This window comes from Phycodurus eques, chromosome 19, assembly GCF_024500275.1.
Source record: "Phycodurus eques isolate BA_2022a chromosome 19, UOR_Pequ_1.1, whole genome shotgun sequence".
In the NCBI taxonomy this organism is placed as follows: Eukaryota; Metazoa; Chordata; class Actinopteri; order Syngnathiformes; family Syngnathidae; genus Phycodurus; species Phycodurus eques.
In genome coordinates, this window is record NC_084543.1 from 8,993,724 (window position 1) to 9,011,045 (window position 17,322).

Sequence of the window (17,322 nt, forward strand, 5' to 3'; positions counted from 1 at the left end):
ATATAAAATAACTTTAAAAACAAGGTGCAGAATTAACTGACGAGCGAGATATACAAGCCATGTGCAAATTGTTTATTTTGGGATCTACAGCAGAAGGGTTGTGAAAGAGTTTGCAGAAGATGATGTGACAAGCGGATCTTTTCGAAACTATCTTGACATTCGGCACGACACGGACAACACGACACACAGAAACCTCAAAACCACACACACGCCGACAAAAGAATAGGAATCTGCTCCAAAACACGCACCGCAAAACAAGCCACTCGATAATAATGTGGATGCTTGATAAAAAGGCAAGAACAATGACAGCAGTCATAATAAAAGGTGTTGGTGCCACTGGAGATTGAGGAATGTGTTGTTTGCGGAGACATCTCAGGTTTGCTAATACGAGCATCGCTAGGTTTTGGTGAAAGAGCGGGAAGAAGGCATCAAGCGGACCACCACTCGAAACTCCCGCTGTGATATATATATATATATATATATATATATATTTAGGTATATATTCTTTGTATACATTCCACACGTCAACGTCTAAAAGAGAAAGAACAGTACTCGGATACAAAAAAGATTGCATTGATTAGGCAGAGTGGACTACGGTTAAACGGAGAAAGGGTATTTGCACGTTTTCTACCATATTCAACTGTTTGTTCGCACTCTCGTCACTTTTTCCACTGTGATGTACCAGCCCGGCTCGGCACGACTGGGCTTCGGATTGGACGGGTCGGTACAGTACTGCCAGAAACTGTGAAAACCCCACCACATTAAGTGCACCACTCTATTACAACAATGTAGGAACACTGATTTATCCTGTAATCTCAGCGAAGGAGGCAAATTTCATCCAAAAGGAGGAGGGAGAAAACCAAAGTGCTGCAGCCAAGTGGAGACTATGGATCAAGCGAACATAAGCATGTGTATGTTTATGGTCATTTCTTCCATCGCATGCTTGGAACCATGTCTGAGTAGGTGATAGAAATAGAACTTTGTGCCACAGCAAAGGCGATAAATTTGATCCAAAAGGAGACTGAGGGCAGCGAGAGAAAAAAGCTAACATACGTGAGCATGTGTGTTTTTGCTGATTTCATAACGAGGCCAATTTGATCCAAAAGGAGATTCAGAACAGCAAGAAAACAGGAGTACTGTGCAGCCAAATGCTATTAAAACAACAACAACAACGTAGGACAATGGATTTCTCCTGTATTCTGTCTCGTTTCCAAAATGAGCTTGAGGGCAGCGAGAAAACGGAACCGCTGCAGTCAAGTGGAGACCAAGCTAAGCATGTGTTTGGAACCCTGTCTGAGCTGGTACTAGAAATAGTACTTAGTGCCAACGTGCCATGTAGGTATCATGCAGTGGAAAAGGGACGTTAGCGCGAGCCCCTTAAAAAAAGATGACATAAAACACTAAAACCTTTCGATTTTCGCCTCACATATAAAGCCAACCACCAATCACAATCATCTACAAGCAGCTCCTCACTACCACACTTGGTCCAAATGAACACAACGGTACTCTGCTCACCCTTTAAATATGTCTCAACATGATTGATATTGGAGAGGAAATTAAAGAAGAAGGAAAAAAGACATCATCTGGCGCCTTCCCGTCAGTGGCGAGCCTGGACGGCGCGTCCGGGCGGCGCATCCTCGGCTATCTGCACCAGCTCGTTGACGGTGTGCAGCAGGTTGTAGCCGTGCTTTCGCAGCAGATGCTGGTTGAGACGTCGGTCCCGGAAGCCCATCTCCAGCAGCATGGCCATGAGGGAGGGATCCTGGCGGGCCGCCGGGTCCACGCCACGCTGCCGAGACAGAGGGCACATCAAGCGAGGGTTGGGCGATATGGCCTTAAAATAAAATCAGACCCCCCCCCCCCCCCAAATCTAATTTGAATCGATTTCCCCCCCTTCGCTTATAGAAAAATGACAAAGACATTACATTGTTTGCATATTTGCGATTCACCTTTTTGCTGATTTTTTTGTAACCTATCCTGTTATTCAATGAAAAAGCCAATTCACTGTTTTTGTGCTCAGGCCAATAAGTCTATCACATTATATCTGCCAAATTTAAGATATCTTTAAGGCCACCTCCATCAAATTTAAACTCTTTCATCCTGTAAATATAAGATAACAGGAATGGGTGGTAATGGGTCTATATTTTAATCACATTATATTTGTTTTATTAAAGACATTTTTGGAAGTGGTTGGAACGCAAAACGCTTAATATAAAATTTGTAATTTAAAGTATTTTTAAAAAAGATTCCCAAATTAAAATATAACAACAGCTTTCATTTTGGTTTGCTGTTACAACTGCTAACAGACAATGCAAATATTTGCTTTTTTTTTGTTTTGTTTTTTTTTACATTCGACCTTGTTTGGCTGGGAACTTCCTTCCCAAGAGCGACATTTCTTTTTTTCCCCCAGTCTCGTCCAATGCAGCATGAGGGGACGAACCTGTATGGGACAGTTGGGCGCGGTGAACAGAGCCTTGTAAGCGGACGCAGCCACTGAGAGGGCCCCCTTGACTAGGCCCTCGGTGAGGCCTCCTTGACCCCTGCAATGAACACAAGTTAGCAGCAATAGCAAAAAGCCTTAAATCCTCCTCCCGTGTTGGCCTAAAACATGATGAAGACGAGCAGGACGAAGACTTACCTGGGCTGCAATGCGTTGCTGGGTCTGGGGTTGTACGTCTCAAAGGCGCTGGATGCTGAGCCTGCGGATCTTGATAGGCCCGATGAAACTGCCCCCCAAAAAAGGATGGAGAGAAAAAAATCGAATAACACGCTTGCGTTACAGAAGAGGAAGAGCGCCTTCTGCTGAAGCGACAAATCGTGATAGCCTTATTTCCTTCTCACGCCACAAAGCATTTCCTCTTTCAACCCAAAAGGAGACGAGTCCACTTCACACAACAACAAAACGGGATTGAGTGGGACCAAAGAGGAACCTGACATGTTTTGGGTACTTTCCTCAACAGTTTGGCCACACGTTGTCATTTCATAGCATGGTTAAAAAAAAGTGTGTCCTAACTTTGGACCAGTACTGTACGTTGACACAACAGCAATCAAGCGACATCATTTATCATGCGTACATGTGGAAAAAGTCCTAATATCACGAGAAGAAAAGCAGTACTTTTTGATAGTAAAGTCATATTTTTTCCTGAAAAAGAAGTCATAATTTTTCAATAAATTAAGGAAATTTATTTTCCGAAAAAACAGTCGTAATCTTACCATACAAATGTCATATTTGTTGGGGAAAAGTGGTAATTTTTCAATAATAAAGTCGCTTTTTCAACATAGTCATCGTCATAATAATATGAGACTGAAAACTATTCAGTGAAAAAGTCATATTTTTGGGGATCTTATAATTGGGGGAAAGATGGTTGAAAAGTAAAATCACATTTTATTTGAGAAAAAAGTTGTACATCCATGAGTTTTGAGTCCTATTTTTGTGGGAAAACACCAATACAACAGATTAACAATTAAAGTTGCTTTTCATAATATGAATTTAAAGCCATATATCTATTTTTTCGGGGTAGTTGTATAGACATTACAATAATGTCATTTTTTTCAGGAAATAAATCTTATGCGGCAAATTTTAAGTCTTACGACATCCTGGTAATCTCATCTTTTACTAGCATGCCAGGCTAGTAGTTGGTTTGTAAAGAAACACAACAAACAGACCAAAAGGTTGGCTGAAGGCTCCCTACATTCGGATGCATTCATGTGAAAATGACAAAAGTGCCCAAAAGCTCCATCGTCACTCACCGTTGGCGTGGACCCTCGGTGTGTGTGACTCATCTACTGCGTGACAAGCGTCCTCCGCCAGGTACAAAGCCTCTGACCTGAGACAACAAGGAGGCAAAAAATGTTGATAAGAAACAATAAGCAGGTAACAGGAAGTTGACTACTATAACACGATTGCTTGTGTGTTCAATGAACAAGATAAGGACTAGGAGACCATGTATTAAGTGATCATCTGGAAGTTGACTGGTGACTAGGTTGCTCGAATTACCATGTAGCAAGTTGACAAGGTTGCTTGAATGATCAGTAACAGGAAGTGGACTACTGACAAGGTTAACAGGAACTTGACGAATGACAAACTTGCATAACAGGAAGTGACCAGCTCACCTGGGCGAGTAGATGGCCGGCGGAGGGGGCACCACTTCTGGTGTGAGCGTGGCGGCGTCCAAGGTCTGTGACGTGCACAGCATCTGGTTGACGCTGCTGTGAATGGCGAGGGCGGGCGAGGGCGGAGCGTCGCCAGCCAGGTCCTCATCAACCTCCGTCTGGTCCTCGTCGTCCTCTCCTGGCGGTGGCGACGCCTCGTCCATGTCTGAGCCGTAGTCCTCCTCTCGCAGCGGCTCGGGGCTGGCCAGCGTGGCGGTGACGACGGCGTCGGGATGCGACATGGCCGAGCTGTACATGGACTCCCCCAGTGGACGACTCATGTCGAAGCAGTCGGGGAGGACGATGATGAAGTCGTCACAGGAGGAGGACGACGACGTCTGGCTGCTCACCTGAGATACGACAGGAGGAAGGTCACATGATTGTTTTGTTTTTTTCCCCCCACAAATCACATGATACACCCTATGTGCAGCAAGCCAAAAAAAAAAAAGACAAGTAGAAAAATAAAGGCAAGCATTTGAGCAGTAGACTGATTTGTACACAATGCATCCCTGCCACCCCAAAACCTTGGGAGTCCTCAGATCCGTATACAGAGAAGTTTTGGCCGCAAACACTTCATCATGTAAAAGAAAGTTAACAATGTTGCTTGAGTGCTCATGTAACAAGACGCTGACGAGTGACAAGATTGCTAATGGATTATTTAAGAGGGAGTTGACGAGTGACAAGGTTGCTAGCAATCAGGTAACAGGAATTTGACAAGATTGCTTCGGTGATCTTGTAAGAGAAGTTGACTAGCTTGCTTGAGTGATCATGGAAGAGGAAGCTGACTAGTTACCAGGTTGGTTGAAGTATCAAGTAACAGGGAGTTGACTAGTGACAAGGTTGTTGGAGTGTTCATGTAAGAGGAAATTGACGAGGTTGCTTGAGCGATTTTATAACAGGAAGTTGACTAGTTACTATGTTGGTTTAGGTATCAGGTAACATGGAGTTGATGAGTCACATGGATGCTCAAGTGTTGCTTGATGTAAAAGGAACTAGAAACTATGTTGCTGAGGTGATCGTGTACCAGGAAGTTGACAAGGTTGCTTGAGTGGTTAGGCAACAGTAAGTTAAGTAGGTTGGTTGTAAGTAGTTGACAAGTGCCAAGGATGCTACAGTGATTGTGTAAGAGGACATTGACTAGGTTGCTTGAGTTAGAAATTTGACGAGAAACCAGGTTCCTGGAGTGATTGTGTAAAAGGAAGTTGACAAGGTTGCTCGAGTGGTCATGTAACAGGAAGATGACAAGAAACCAGGTACGCTGAAGCATCGGGCAACTGGAAGCTGAAAACTTTGTGTATCTTAAACATGGCGCTCACATCATCCCAGTCGACCGCTTTCTCTTCCTTGCAATCCTTCACATCATCACGTTCATCTTCATCATCCTCATCGTCATCGTGACGCGGGCCAGCAGGCAGCACGTCACCAAGCGCTTCCGATTCAGGAGCTTTGCGTGAACAATACAAAATACACATTTGTCATGACAAGTATTATTACGGGTGATGCAGTTCTGCGTGGGAAGTTGTTGTGCCAACCTGGCATCTCGTTTCCTTCTCGCTCGCCCTTGTCAGACGGCGGCTCCCTCTCCAGGCCGAAGCTGGAACCTCGCAAGACAACTGCGAGTGAGGAAAGAAACCGTCACTGAAAGTCAGAACGGTCTACAAAGCAGCATAGGTGGGACCAAGTCATTGCTTTGGTCACAAGTCAGTCTAAAGTCTTGGCCCTCAAGTCCCGAGTCAAGTCCCAACTCGAGACAGGCAAGTCCCAAATTAAGTCCCAAGTGGCAGTCAAGTCTCCTGTTCTAGACTTTGAAACTCAAGAGTCTAGGACTTCAGACTTAACTGCGAATTGAAGTCGAGACAGGCAAGTCCTGAGACAAGTTGAAAGTCTTGTTTCAAAGTCTAGGACTTCACTTTGAGTTTTGAAGTCTAGGACATGCAACTTGACTCGGGACTTGCCTGTCTCAACTTGGCACTTACCTGTGACTTGCAAAACAATGACTTGGTTCCACCTGTGCAAAGTAATACTGTGGGTCACTTTTAAATTTTAATTTTTAAAAAATATATATTATATTGTCAAAAGTTGAAATGGGCGACAAATCTGTGGCCTCAAGCTAAAAATGTTACATTTTACCAGCTTTTTAAAGGTAATTTTACAATCAAGGCATCCATTATGCTGAAGAAAATATGGTCATGTTTATTTTGTCTGCAGCCTTTATAGGAGATTTGAATGCTGGATTAAAGTAGTAAGTGTCATTAATTGTGGTGGATGATTAGGGCCTTCCTTTTGCACACTAGACCGGCCCACTTGGTGTACACAACAACAAAGCAGAGCTGCACATTTGGGGTCATGGCGGTTACTCACCCTGCGCCTGGTAGCCAGCATGTTGCTGGCTCCTGCGTACGGGCCTGTGGTCGGGGGCCTCCTCCAGGGTGAGGGAGCGCATGAGCGTCTCACACAGGAACTGAGCACCGCTGATCTCCTCCTCGCGTTCCTCATCCGGGGCGGCCGCCTCCCACACGTGCTCCCTCTGGTGCCTGGTTTGCACTCCTAAAGATGACAAGCATCCTCATTAAACATACATTTTAAAAGCTCTAAATTTATACAATTAGCTCCTTACCGAAAAATTTTCGGACACCTGTGACCTGCGAGTCGTCTTTTATCTCCGCAGTGAGCGCTTTTTCTGGTCCTGGTGCATCATGGGGCAAAGGGGAGATGCAGGGTGTCAAATCTAAGGGGGGGGAGGAAAACTGTGAAAACCAACAAAATCAACACAGCTAAGCTGAAGTTTAAAGCAGTGATTTCCAACCACTGTGTTGCAGCACATTCGTGTGCTGTGAGAAATCATCTGGTCCAATCTTACTTAATTGGTCGAAAAATTATTTATTTACAACAAATAATTTATCATTGTTCATCTCTTTATGCCAGTCACGTATAGGGACAGGCACAACAATTAAATACACTCCACTATGTGCGAGAAGGTACAATTAACCTGTGTATCAACCTGTCCCTGTTCCGATTCATAAAACACAACAGCAGCTTTGTGTTTAACAGGCCTAGATTTCACATGGAAAAAGTAGAATGAGAGAAGATCATATATATATATATATATATATATTTATTTATTTTTTTTTTTTTTTGTGACATGAGATGTTTCTCATGTGAAGTTTGTGCCTTGGCGCAGTACAGGTTGTGAACGCTGGTTTAGAGGTGAAAATAGTCATGCTGCAGCCAGCACGCTATCTGGTCTTACCCACGGGAGTGTTGTTAGGAACTTTCTCGAGCTCCTGCACAATGTTGATATCCATCAACTCGAAGGACAGAAGATCCTAAAGAAAGAAAAAAACAAATAATAATTATTTTTTTTTAAAATAAATCACATTTATTCTGCCATCGTGGTTATGCATGTGTGAAAGTGTGTGTGTGGTCTGAGGTTCACACCTGAGCGGTCAGCAGGTCTACATAAGGCAGGAAGAAGCCATTGTGGGTGATGTCCACAGACAAGCTCTCCTTAGGCCGGACCTCATCATCCTTCGCACCCGGCCTCAGCTGCTCCCTCTGATGAGCACAACAACATTAGCATCATCTTCCAAGAAGTGTCGAAAATTTTCATGTCAGTCCTCAGTTTTCAAGTTAACCAAGTATATCATTGCCATCACATACAACACTGCCTTCCTTCTTGCACCTATACACACATATTGCAGCATTCTATTCTATTATTCATTAAACTGATATTTAATTCTTTAATTGCTTTTATGTAGACTATTCAGACATACCATTTTTGAGACACACAATACTGTTGACCATTCTCACTGCTGTTCACATTGACTCATATATAGTAACTAGTGGTTTATTTCATTCAGGTGATTTTGTATGTATATTTTGGTTCACACAATACTGTTGACTATTCTTGTTGCTTTCACATTCACTTTTGTGTATATAGCATTTCGTATTCGTATCGTTTGCCATTCACATCTACATGTATCGAATTTTGTATTCATGTATTCGTTCGTAACACACAATGCCGCTGACTATTCTTGCTGCCTTCTGTTCCCATCCACACATAGTAGCATACAGTGCAGTCAAAAAGTATTGACAGCACTTCATGTTTGTGTTTTTTTTAACATTTTGTTATGTTACAGCCTTATTCCAAAATGGAATAAATATTTTTTTCCCCCAAATCCTCCTAACAACTCATCTGAAAATGGCTGGCACTCCGCATCCAGCCTTATGGAGCTTGAAAGTTGCTGCAAAGTAGAATGGGTAAAACACCCCAAAGATAGTTGTCCCAAGCTTGTGGCATTCTATTAAAAATTATTTAACCCTGTAATTGCTGCCAAAGCCGCATCAACTAAGTATCGTGAAAAGGCAGGAGGTTGGGTGGGGGGAAATCAATGATGGAATAAGCCTGTATCTTAACAAAAAGTGGAAAAGCGAAAAGCTGTGAATAATTTCCAGATGCACTGTATGCATTCTAGAAAATGGATGAGTGACCCACCAGTCGTTTCCGGTGGTGCTGAAGCGCGTTGAGTCCGTTGCCGGGCTCGACCACGATGCTGCACCACACGCGCGGCCCAAACTGGTGACCACGGTGCGCCAGCCGCCAATGTGAGGTGTACGTGCCCTCCATCACGGGCGCCACGAATGTCACGCTAACCACGCCGACTTGGCCGGGTAGCAGCTGGGGCACGGTCACGGACCTCCTCTCCTCTGACGCCAGGCCGAGGTTGCCCCACATGAACACCAGCTGGGCACACGCGTGCATGCACACACACACAAGCACGCGCACACACACACAAGACACACAATATAGGAATATACACGCGAGGAAGTGTGTGTGATCGTGGTCGCACAGAAGCAAAATGAGGAGATGTGTAAATGAGGTGAAACGTATTCACTACTCACAAAAAGTTAGGGATATTTTTAGGTGAATATTTTGAAAAGCATTATCTTTGTCTGCAACCCCAATTCCAATGAAGTTGGGACATTGCGTTAAACAAATAAAAACAGAATACAATGATTTGCAAATCATGTTCAACCTATATTTAATTGAATACACTACAAAGACAAGATATTTAATGTTCAAACTGGTAAACTTGATTGTTTTGAGCAAATAATCATTAAGTTGGAATTTTATGGCTGCAACACATTCCAAAAAAGCTGGGAAAGGTGGCAAAAAAGACTGAGAAAGTTGAGGAATGCTCATCAAACATCTGTTCGGAACATCCCACAGGTGAACAGGCTAATCGGGAACAGGTGGGTGCCGTGAGTGGGTACAAAAGGAGCTTCCCTGAATTGCTCAGTCATTCACAAGCAAAGATGGGGCGAGGTACACCTCTTTGTGAAGAAGTGCGTGAGAAAATAGTCGAACAGTTTAAGGACAATGTTCCTCAATGTATAATTGCAAGGAATTTAGGGATTTAGACATCTACGGTCCATAATATCATCAAAAGGTTCAGAGAATCTGGAGAAATCACTGCATGTAAGCGGCAGGGCCGAAAACCAACATTGAATGCCCGTGACCTTCGATTCCTCAGACGGCACTGCATCAAAAACCGACATCAATGTGTAAAGGATATCACCACATGGGCTCAGAAACACTTCAGAAAACCAATGTCAGTAAATACAGTTCTGCGCTACATCCGCAAGTGCAACTTGACACTCCACTATGCAAAACAAAAGCCATTTATCAACAACACCCAGAAACGCCGCCGGCTTCTCTGGGACGGAACTCATCTAAGATGGACTGATGCAAAGTGGAAAAGTGTTCTGTGGTCCGACGAGTCCACATTTAAAATTGTGGACGTCGTGTCCTCGGGCCAAAGAGGAAAAGAACCATCCGGACTGTTATGGATGCAACCAGCATCTGTGATGGTATGGGGCTGTGTCAGTGCCAATGGCATGGGTAACTTACACATCTGTGAAGGCCCCATTAATGCTGAAAGGTACATACAGGTTTTGGAGAAACATATGCTGCCATCCAAGCAACGTCTTTTTCATGGAAACCCCTGCTTATTTCAGCAAGACAATGCCAAACCACATTCTGCACGTGTTACAACAGCATTGCTGCGTAGTAAAAGTGTGCGGATAATAGACTGGCCTGCCTGCAGTCCAGACCTGTCTCCCATTGAAAATGTGTGGCGCATTATGAAGCGTAAAATACGACAACAGGAGACCCCGGACTGTTGAACAGCTGAAGCTGTACATCAAGCAAGAATGGGAAAGAATTCCACCTACAAAGCTTCAACAATTAGTATCCTCAGTTCCCAAACATTTATTGAATGTTGTTAAAAGAAAAGGTGATGTAACACAGTGGTAAACATGACCCTGTCCCAGCTTTTTGGGAACGTGTTGCAGCCATAAAATTATAAGTTAATGATTATTTGCTAAAAACAACTTTTGAACATTAAATAGCTTGTCTTTGTAGTGTATTCAATTAAATATAGGTCGAACATGATTTGCAAATCATTGCATTCTCTTTTTATTTATGTTTGACACAATGTCCCAACTTCATTGGAATTGGGGTTGTAAATGAAGCTCCTCAACTCACTTCGACATAGTTGCCACAAGATGCCTACTTTTACATTAGACAGGCCTTAATTAGGATACGGAGGAACACTGTAGTGCATTTTCTTTCTAATCCTGAAATTTCACCCGAAGGCCAAATTCCCCTAACTTTTTTAAAGTAGTGTCAATTCAATGATCAGTAAATGCCAGAAGAGAAACGTGGCTCAGAGTGAAGCACTATAGGGAGGGCAAAGATTGAAGGCTGTCCTCTGGAGGGGCAGATGGATGCGAGGGGGTACAGAGGGGTGCGAGGGGGTACCTTGGTTTCGGGGGTCCAGCCGATAGTTCCCGAGTTCTTCATCTTCCAGTATTTGATGAACTTGGTGCCGGGTTCCAGACGGGTGCCGTCCGGCAGATTTTCATCCAGAAACAAGGCGGCCATAGTGGGCAGCAAGGACGAGTGCGAGGCCCCGGGACCCCTAGTTTCAAGTGTACAGAGCATTGTTGAAAACAGCCCTGCGCTCTCGCGCTCATCTTTTTGTTGTCTACCAATCAAAAAAACGTCAGGAGCCCAGATTTGTGTGTGTGCAGGTGAAAAGCATTTCTCTTAGAAAATCTATGAAGCAGCAGCAGCAGCAGCAGTTTTCACACTGAGGTAGTTCCGACATTTCCCCACCAGCGCAGAGCAGCCAGCGACACACTCATACAGACTAGATTACAAAGATGGCATTTTCGTGGAAAAAAAAGACTTTTTGCATCCATGCTGGATTCGAGGTACCCAGCACTTGTCGGACGCCCCTCCCAGGCGGCGCTTACTCTGGACTGGAGGCCTGGGGGTCGGGGACCGGGGCAGGGGCGGGACCTGAGGCTGTGTCTGAGGCAGCGGGCGGGGGCGGCGGGGCGGGGGCCTGGGTGGAGGCGGAGGCCGTGTTAGTCGGGGCGGCGGCTCGGCCCGAAGTAGAGGGCCCGCTCCACTGCAGGCCCCGCTTCTCCAGTCTCAGTTTCTTCTTGATTTCCTTCACTTCAGCTCGCAGCTGCCTCCTTTCCGCTTTGAGGCGCTGTCGCTCGGCCTTGCGCACCGTCCTGTCTCCTCGCCGTGGGAACCTGGTTTGGGATGTTATCAGGGTGACCTTTTTGTTGACTATCAAGAGTTTCTTTTGTTTATTAAAAAAAAAAAAAAGGGGGCAGTAATAATCCATGAGCTACAGCCATCAAGCTTGTCTGAGAGGTTTCACGCCGTTTCAAACAATCGTCACTCTTTACCTCAATTCTCCTGACATTCCGTGCTCGGGGATGGACAGGGGCGTCTTGGTTCTCACAAGGTTGTGGCTGGGGTCGTGGCTGTGCCGACACATCTCGCACAGGATGCAGGACGGGCAAACACTAGATGGGAAAAGAGCCAGCGTGAGAAGCAAACCAACTGCAGGGGTTCTCAAACCTTTTTGCTTAAAGGGGAGACTTTGTCTGAGGACTTCCCTCATAATCCCAATACAAGTTAAACATACTCTAGCTTGTTGCCTATTTTTGAGTAAAAAGTCAAAATGTTCCAATAACCAAATATATATTAGGATATTGAAGTAAAAGTTTAAAATGGGAAGAAAAGTCATAATTTTACAACAATTTCAAAAATACATATGTAAAATTGCTTATTTTACTATTTTTGTGTTATTATTTACAATAGCGCAATTAACCTATTTATTAAGTTAGCTGTAGAAAAAAAAAAAAAAAAAAAAGCAAAATTACTAAATACATTTTAATTATACTTTTGTGCCCAAAGGCCATGTCAGATTTTTTTTAACTGGACAGATGTGGGGGTAAAATAATTTAATAAGAACAATAAGTCATTATCTTTTTTACATTGTATTTTTTTTTACAATTAATTCAATTACAATTAATTAACCAATAATTTAATAAATAAAATGTTAACTGTATATGTAAATGTTTATTTTTTTATTTGATTTATAATTATATAGATTTATTATTATAAATAAATCAAAAAAACAATTATTTAATGATATAAATGAATAAACAAATCAATACAAAATTACTGAATACTATATAATTTCAATTAGCTAATTTTAGGGGGGAAAAAACCCCGACTAAATTGCTCACAATGCAAATGCCCGGTGGCCAGATTAAAGAATAGAGGGAATCGCACGTGTGTACTTTTTACCTGCACTTGTAGGCTCCTTCAGAGGTGAGTTTGTTGCAGCTGCTGCAGTTTGGGGTGTAACCAAGAGACCCACTGGAGGTGGAGGGGCCCGGCCTGGGCCCCACAGTGGCGGCGGGGGGTCCAGGCCTGGGCCCCATGACGGGAGCGCAACTGGGCCCGCTGGCCTCGGGAGGCGGCGCCGCAGAAGACTTGTGCGTACAACACTGGCCGGAGAAGTCACTGCACATGCGCTCCACCACTTCCTTTACCACCTCGTCTTTAAACTGCGAATGAAGTACTTTAGCGGGGGGATGAAAAGGGACATTAAATTCAACGTGAGGATCACTTTTACCTTCTCCATGTAAGATCTGAACCACATGGGAGGAGGCTCATCTTCTGATTTGGTCCCCTTGTTGTCCTTGGCGGTCACCTAGGAAACAATCCAAAAGCACACATTAGCAAGTTTCCAACAGACAGTCCCATCCATCCATTTTCTTCACACTTACAATCCCACCGATGAAAAATGTTGTCTCTAACTAATCTAAAAGGATGCTTGTGAAATGTAGGAGAAAGTTGGAGCATTCTGCCCCCAAGACCGTCCAGTTCAGTGATTTCCACAGTGTTACGTCAAAGCACATTCCATACATGCTCCTCAGACGGGCGGGAAAAAACATGAGCAATGTGACTCTGGGGACGGATGTGTGCCCAGGCCGGTTGGTACAGTTTGGAAGGGTAAATCTCGATGTGTCGTGTGTGGGTGTGCGTGTAGGCGGGATGGCGAGGCTATGTCAACAAACTGTGGAGGACATCTTTGTTATTGACATGCGGGATGATATGGCTCTCGTGCTCTCTGCCCACCAATCAATACGCTGCATTTTGTCTAGTTTAGCCCTTTCGGTAGCCTACCACATGAGGGTGCCAAAAAACATGGTTTGATGGCAGGAAATGGAATTCTGTACCAAACTGTACTGCTTGCTCTGTTTGTGTAAGATGTGACCACAAAGATTTTGTCAGAAAAAGCCTACTAAAACAGCAGAATTGTATTTAATATTTATGTCTATTTAATCAGAGGCACTTTCAATTGTGGTTAGGTGTGTGCTGACTACTTTTGTTTATGTGATTCATGAATTATTCACACAGCCAGCCTAATTATTAAAGGGTATGCAGACCTACCTAATTATCTCAGATGTTTATTTTTTACTTCCCCCTTAATAAGATTGTTTTTTTTTTTTCAATTGAGTTGAACAGGTTATCAGTCATACTAATGGTGAAAAAAGGTTTGAAATTAATTTTCCATTGTCTTGTTTTTTTATATCACAAAAACCTGGCATATGGACATGTTCTATCCACTATATGCTTTTCATCCATCCTCCATCACATGGACAGACCATTTCTAGAAGCCTGGACCACACATTTGAGCCCAGAACAAGACTATATTGAAGCCGCATACATACTGGACCTGAAATATGAAAATAAATATTTGGGTGAGATATTAAAAGTGCATTACAGCCATGTCTGAAAACATAGGCCTCGATAAAAGCCCCCCCCCCACACACACACACAAAGGAGGTTCGTGACAAGCTGACAAATACTGGTTGGAAATCCAGCTAAGTAAACGCTTAAATACAGAGCCACTGTCAACTAGGCTTGCCAGCGACGCTGAAGAGGAAGAGTCAAAGCTGGACGTTGAGGAAGTGGACATTTGGGATGTTAATGAGCCCATTGCCTGAACCGGTTTAGCAAAAATGCAGAGGCGAGGCCTGAGAAGCATGAGGTAAGACGCTTTTTTTTAAAATGCATTTTCAATGGGGTTTTGTTAGTATTTCTGGATTGGGGTGGTACATTTATAAATTTTTGAATGGGTTGGGTGGGGGTGGTGAGTAATATTTAACTCAACATTGAAATATTTATTCTTCAAAGAAAGAATTTACTTAATTAAAATTTTAGCTTATGACAAAAACTTTTACTTTATATTTATGCTTGAATATGTGGAATATTTAAAAAAATGCTTCAAACAACGCAAACTATGAATGGAGAAAATATTTGGTTTTTTGAGACTGTGGGCCTTGAGAAATAAATTTCAGCCCTCTTTATGTTCCACACATATTGATCGACAATAAAAGTATACCATACCATTTTAGTCATAACATGATAATACCTATAACTGATAATTTTCTCACGAATACTTTAGTTTCATCTGTAGTTGCTGCGTAATTATGCTAAATGTTTCTGTCTTACTGTTCCCCGTTTTTCATTGTCAAACACGTCATTCATTGACAGACAGACATGACTCATACATGCAAACACGAGGAGAATCCATGTTGGTTCCTTACAGCTTCTCGCTCCGGGGTGACCTGCGTGCCCTTGTCCACCGTCTTGACCCGCGACGGGTAGGGGGGCGCGGGTCGGAGGTCACCCTTCAGCTCCTTGACCTCGGTCTTGAGCGGCCCCCCGCATGCCTGTCCCTTCATCTTGTACACGTTCATGTTGAGGTGGTTGCCCTGCTTCTCGGCGCTCTGCTCGCAAAACAAACACGAGCCACAACGTTACGTTACGTCCACAGTAACAAGCGCACAAAGATTTCACTTAACATTGCGCTTAGCAACGTGTAGCAACACAATGTGAAATTTGTTTGGTGTGAAATCAGATTAACCGCGCCTTTTATCTTGTACGAGAAAGGTTGGGTAGGGCAAAATAGCCTTCAAATAAAATCTCATTGTATTAAAAAAAAAATTAAAAAAGATTTTAACTGATTTCTATAATTTATTATTTTCAAACAGAAAAAGAAACTAATGACACTATTCAAGTGTTGCTTTTTCCCCCCAGCAAGTTTTCTTCCTGAGTTAATTTGCATCAAATTCCACAGAGGTAATAGAAATACAGGGGTGCCTTGACTTAAGAGTGTAATTCATTCCATGACCCCACTCCTAACTCAAACCATTCGTATCTCAAATCATCTTTGCCCTTTAATGGAAATGTCAGGTCGGCACTGTAAATGAGAAACGGTTCTCAATTGCCTCACCTGAATTAATAAAGGTTAAATTAAAAAAAGAGCTTCCTCTTGGAAAATACCAATCCACAACAATAATTTTCTCATTATTAAATGTTGTTGTTGTTGAAGAGTAAACGGTGCAGTTCAAAATATTTGTGACTTGGAAGCACATACTGTAGCTCAAAAGTTTCCAAAATGTTGATAAATCCCTGCTTTTGTAATATATAAACAGGCACCATGTCTTTGGCAATCTTCCGCGCAGACTCAGTGATGGCCTTCCACCGGCCTCCTTTCTTGTTATACAAAAAACAATACGAAAATTATTATGCGCACGTTGGCAGTTTCTTAACATCATTCAGAATTAAGTTGTTTGTTGCTTTTATTGAAAAACAGTCGCTAAAGATGTAGGAAAAGCTATTGAATTTAGTGCATGTCAGCATGGATGGGCTTTGACCTACTAAAGCTTCTATATTTTTGTTTATTAAAATAAAAACATCCTAACAAATAAACTTACATTGAATACATTTTATAATCATCCAGCCCTTGCGTTAGGGATCATAAAACAATTGCATCTTTTAGCGATGCCGTGACATCACTCCTACAAGAGCACTGCATCATTTTTGTCTATGACTTCATCTTTTGATTTCCTATCAGAGCATTATTATACAGTTAATATCAATAAAAGCTCGTGAAATCAGCAGTACCTTGATGGCTTCCTCGTACTCGTCTGAAAAAAAAAAACATACTTAGTCAAGGGAATTGGAAAGCAAAAAAATATAACTTCATACCCTGTTTATTTGATATATTTTTTTCCACCTCTTCTAAATAACATGGATCAACTCTGGAGAAAGAAGCAGGTATTTCTCACCTTGACTGTTGATGCAAATCTAATGAAAAACAAAGAGGGAGATAATAAATCATTTTTAAAAAACTCAAAACATGCCCTTATAACGTTTATTTTGGGGCATTATTGTTACCTCTTCGCTGTCCTCATCAAAGTACTTCACTTGAAAGTGGTTAATTCCAAATGACGCTTTAACCTGGAATGAAAGGAAACATATCAGATCACAATTTATCCCATGGGCTGCCCGCTATCACGTAAAAACTCGACCGTTGTGGCGTTGTTACAACTTAAAGGTCGCTTTCGTCTCACGTACGCTTACTACATTTTCGAAAAGTGTCCGATTAAAACATTTAGCGGCTTAATGTGGACACTTCCGAGGGTAGGCCACGTCCGGGCCCTTTTCTCCCCGAACTGCGCCAACACGCTCGGCTAGCAGCTCACCCAGGCTTCCACCGAGCTCCACTCCAGTTTGTCCAGGTCGCCCGCCAGCAATCTCTTGACGTTCCCTCGAAAATTGACTTTTATAGTAACCGGGAGCCCCATTTCGGGCCGATCGCGAGCCCGCCCCCTCGAAAAAAAGCCTTTTAATCCGAGGTGTCGCCGGAGCGCTCGATTTCCCTGTTGCGCTCGACTGTCTTCTCTTGTTTACATCGTCAGATGCGTCCGAGAAAAATAGTG

The 17,322-nt window shown here is 43.0% G+C and overlaps 1 protein-coding gene across 2 annotated transcripts; it reads right to left on the minus strand.

Annotated features, from left to right (window-relative positions):
* Positions 1-57: 57 nt before the first annotated feature.
* nbr1a (NBR1 autophagy cargo receptor a) lies at positions 58-17,312 on the minus strand. 2 transcript variants are annotated; one of them, XM_061706190.1, is made up of 22 exons: positions 17,086-17,312; positions 16,778-16,840; positions 16,669-16,687; positions 16,505-16,527; positions 15,142-15,324; positions 13,161-13,238; positions 12,830-13,092; positions 11,920-12,039; positions 11,473-11,760; positions 10,976-11,135; positions 8,648-8,896; positions 7,591-7,707; positions 7,403-7,478; positions 6,770-6,880; positions 6,514-6,699; positions 5,685-5,765; positions 5,469-5,596; positions 4,114-4,502; positions 3,751-3,827; positions 2,639-2,726; positions 2,441-2,540; positions 58-1,789 (listed from the first exon to the last, which is right to left on the minus strand). In XM_061706190.1, exons 1-22 carry the CDS (start codon positions 17,185-17,187, stop codon positions 1,598-1,600), a joined length of 3,093 nt encoding a protein of 1,030 aa, XP_061562174.1. In that variant the 5' UTR covers positions 17,188-17,312; the 3' UTR covers positions 58-1,597. The 2 variants fall into 2 exon arrangements, with proteins under 2 accessions (XP_061562174.1, XP_061562175.1); XM_061706191.1 differs by lacking the exon at positions 8,648-8,896.
* Between the last annotated feature and the right edge of the window lie 10 nt (positions 17,313-17,322).

What these genes read in the sequence shown, in the direction of transcription:
- nbr1a (XM_061706190.1), bottom strand. Translation starts at nt 17,187, where the DNA reads ATGGGGCTCCCGGTTACTATAAAAGTCAATTTTCGAGGGAACGTCAAG. An exon ending in AGCACCACCGGAAACGACTG is followed by an intron (nt 7,708 to 8,647) that starts GTGGGTCACTCA and finishes TGTGCTCATCAG; the next exon opens with AGGGAGCAGCTGAGGCCGGG. An exon ending in TGCTGGCTACCAGGCGCAGG is followed by an intron (nt 5,766 to 6,513) that starts GTGAGTAACCGC and finishes CCTCACTCGCAG; the next exon opens with TTGTCTTGCGAGGTTCCAGC.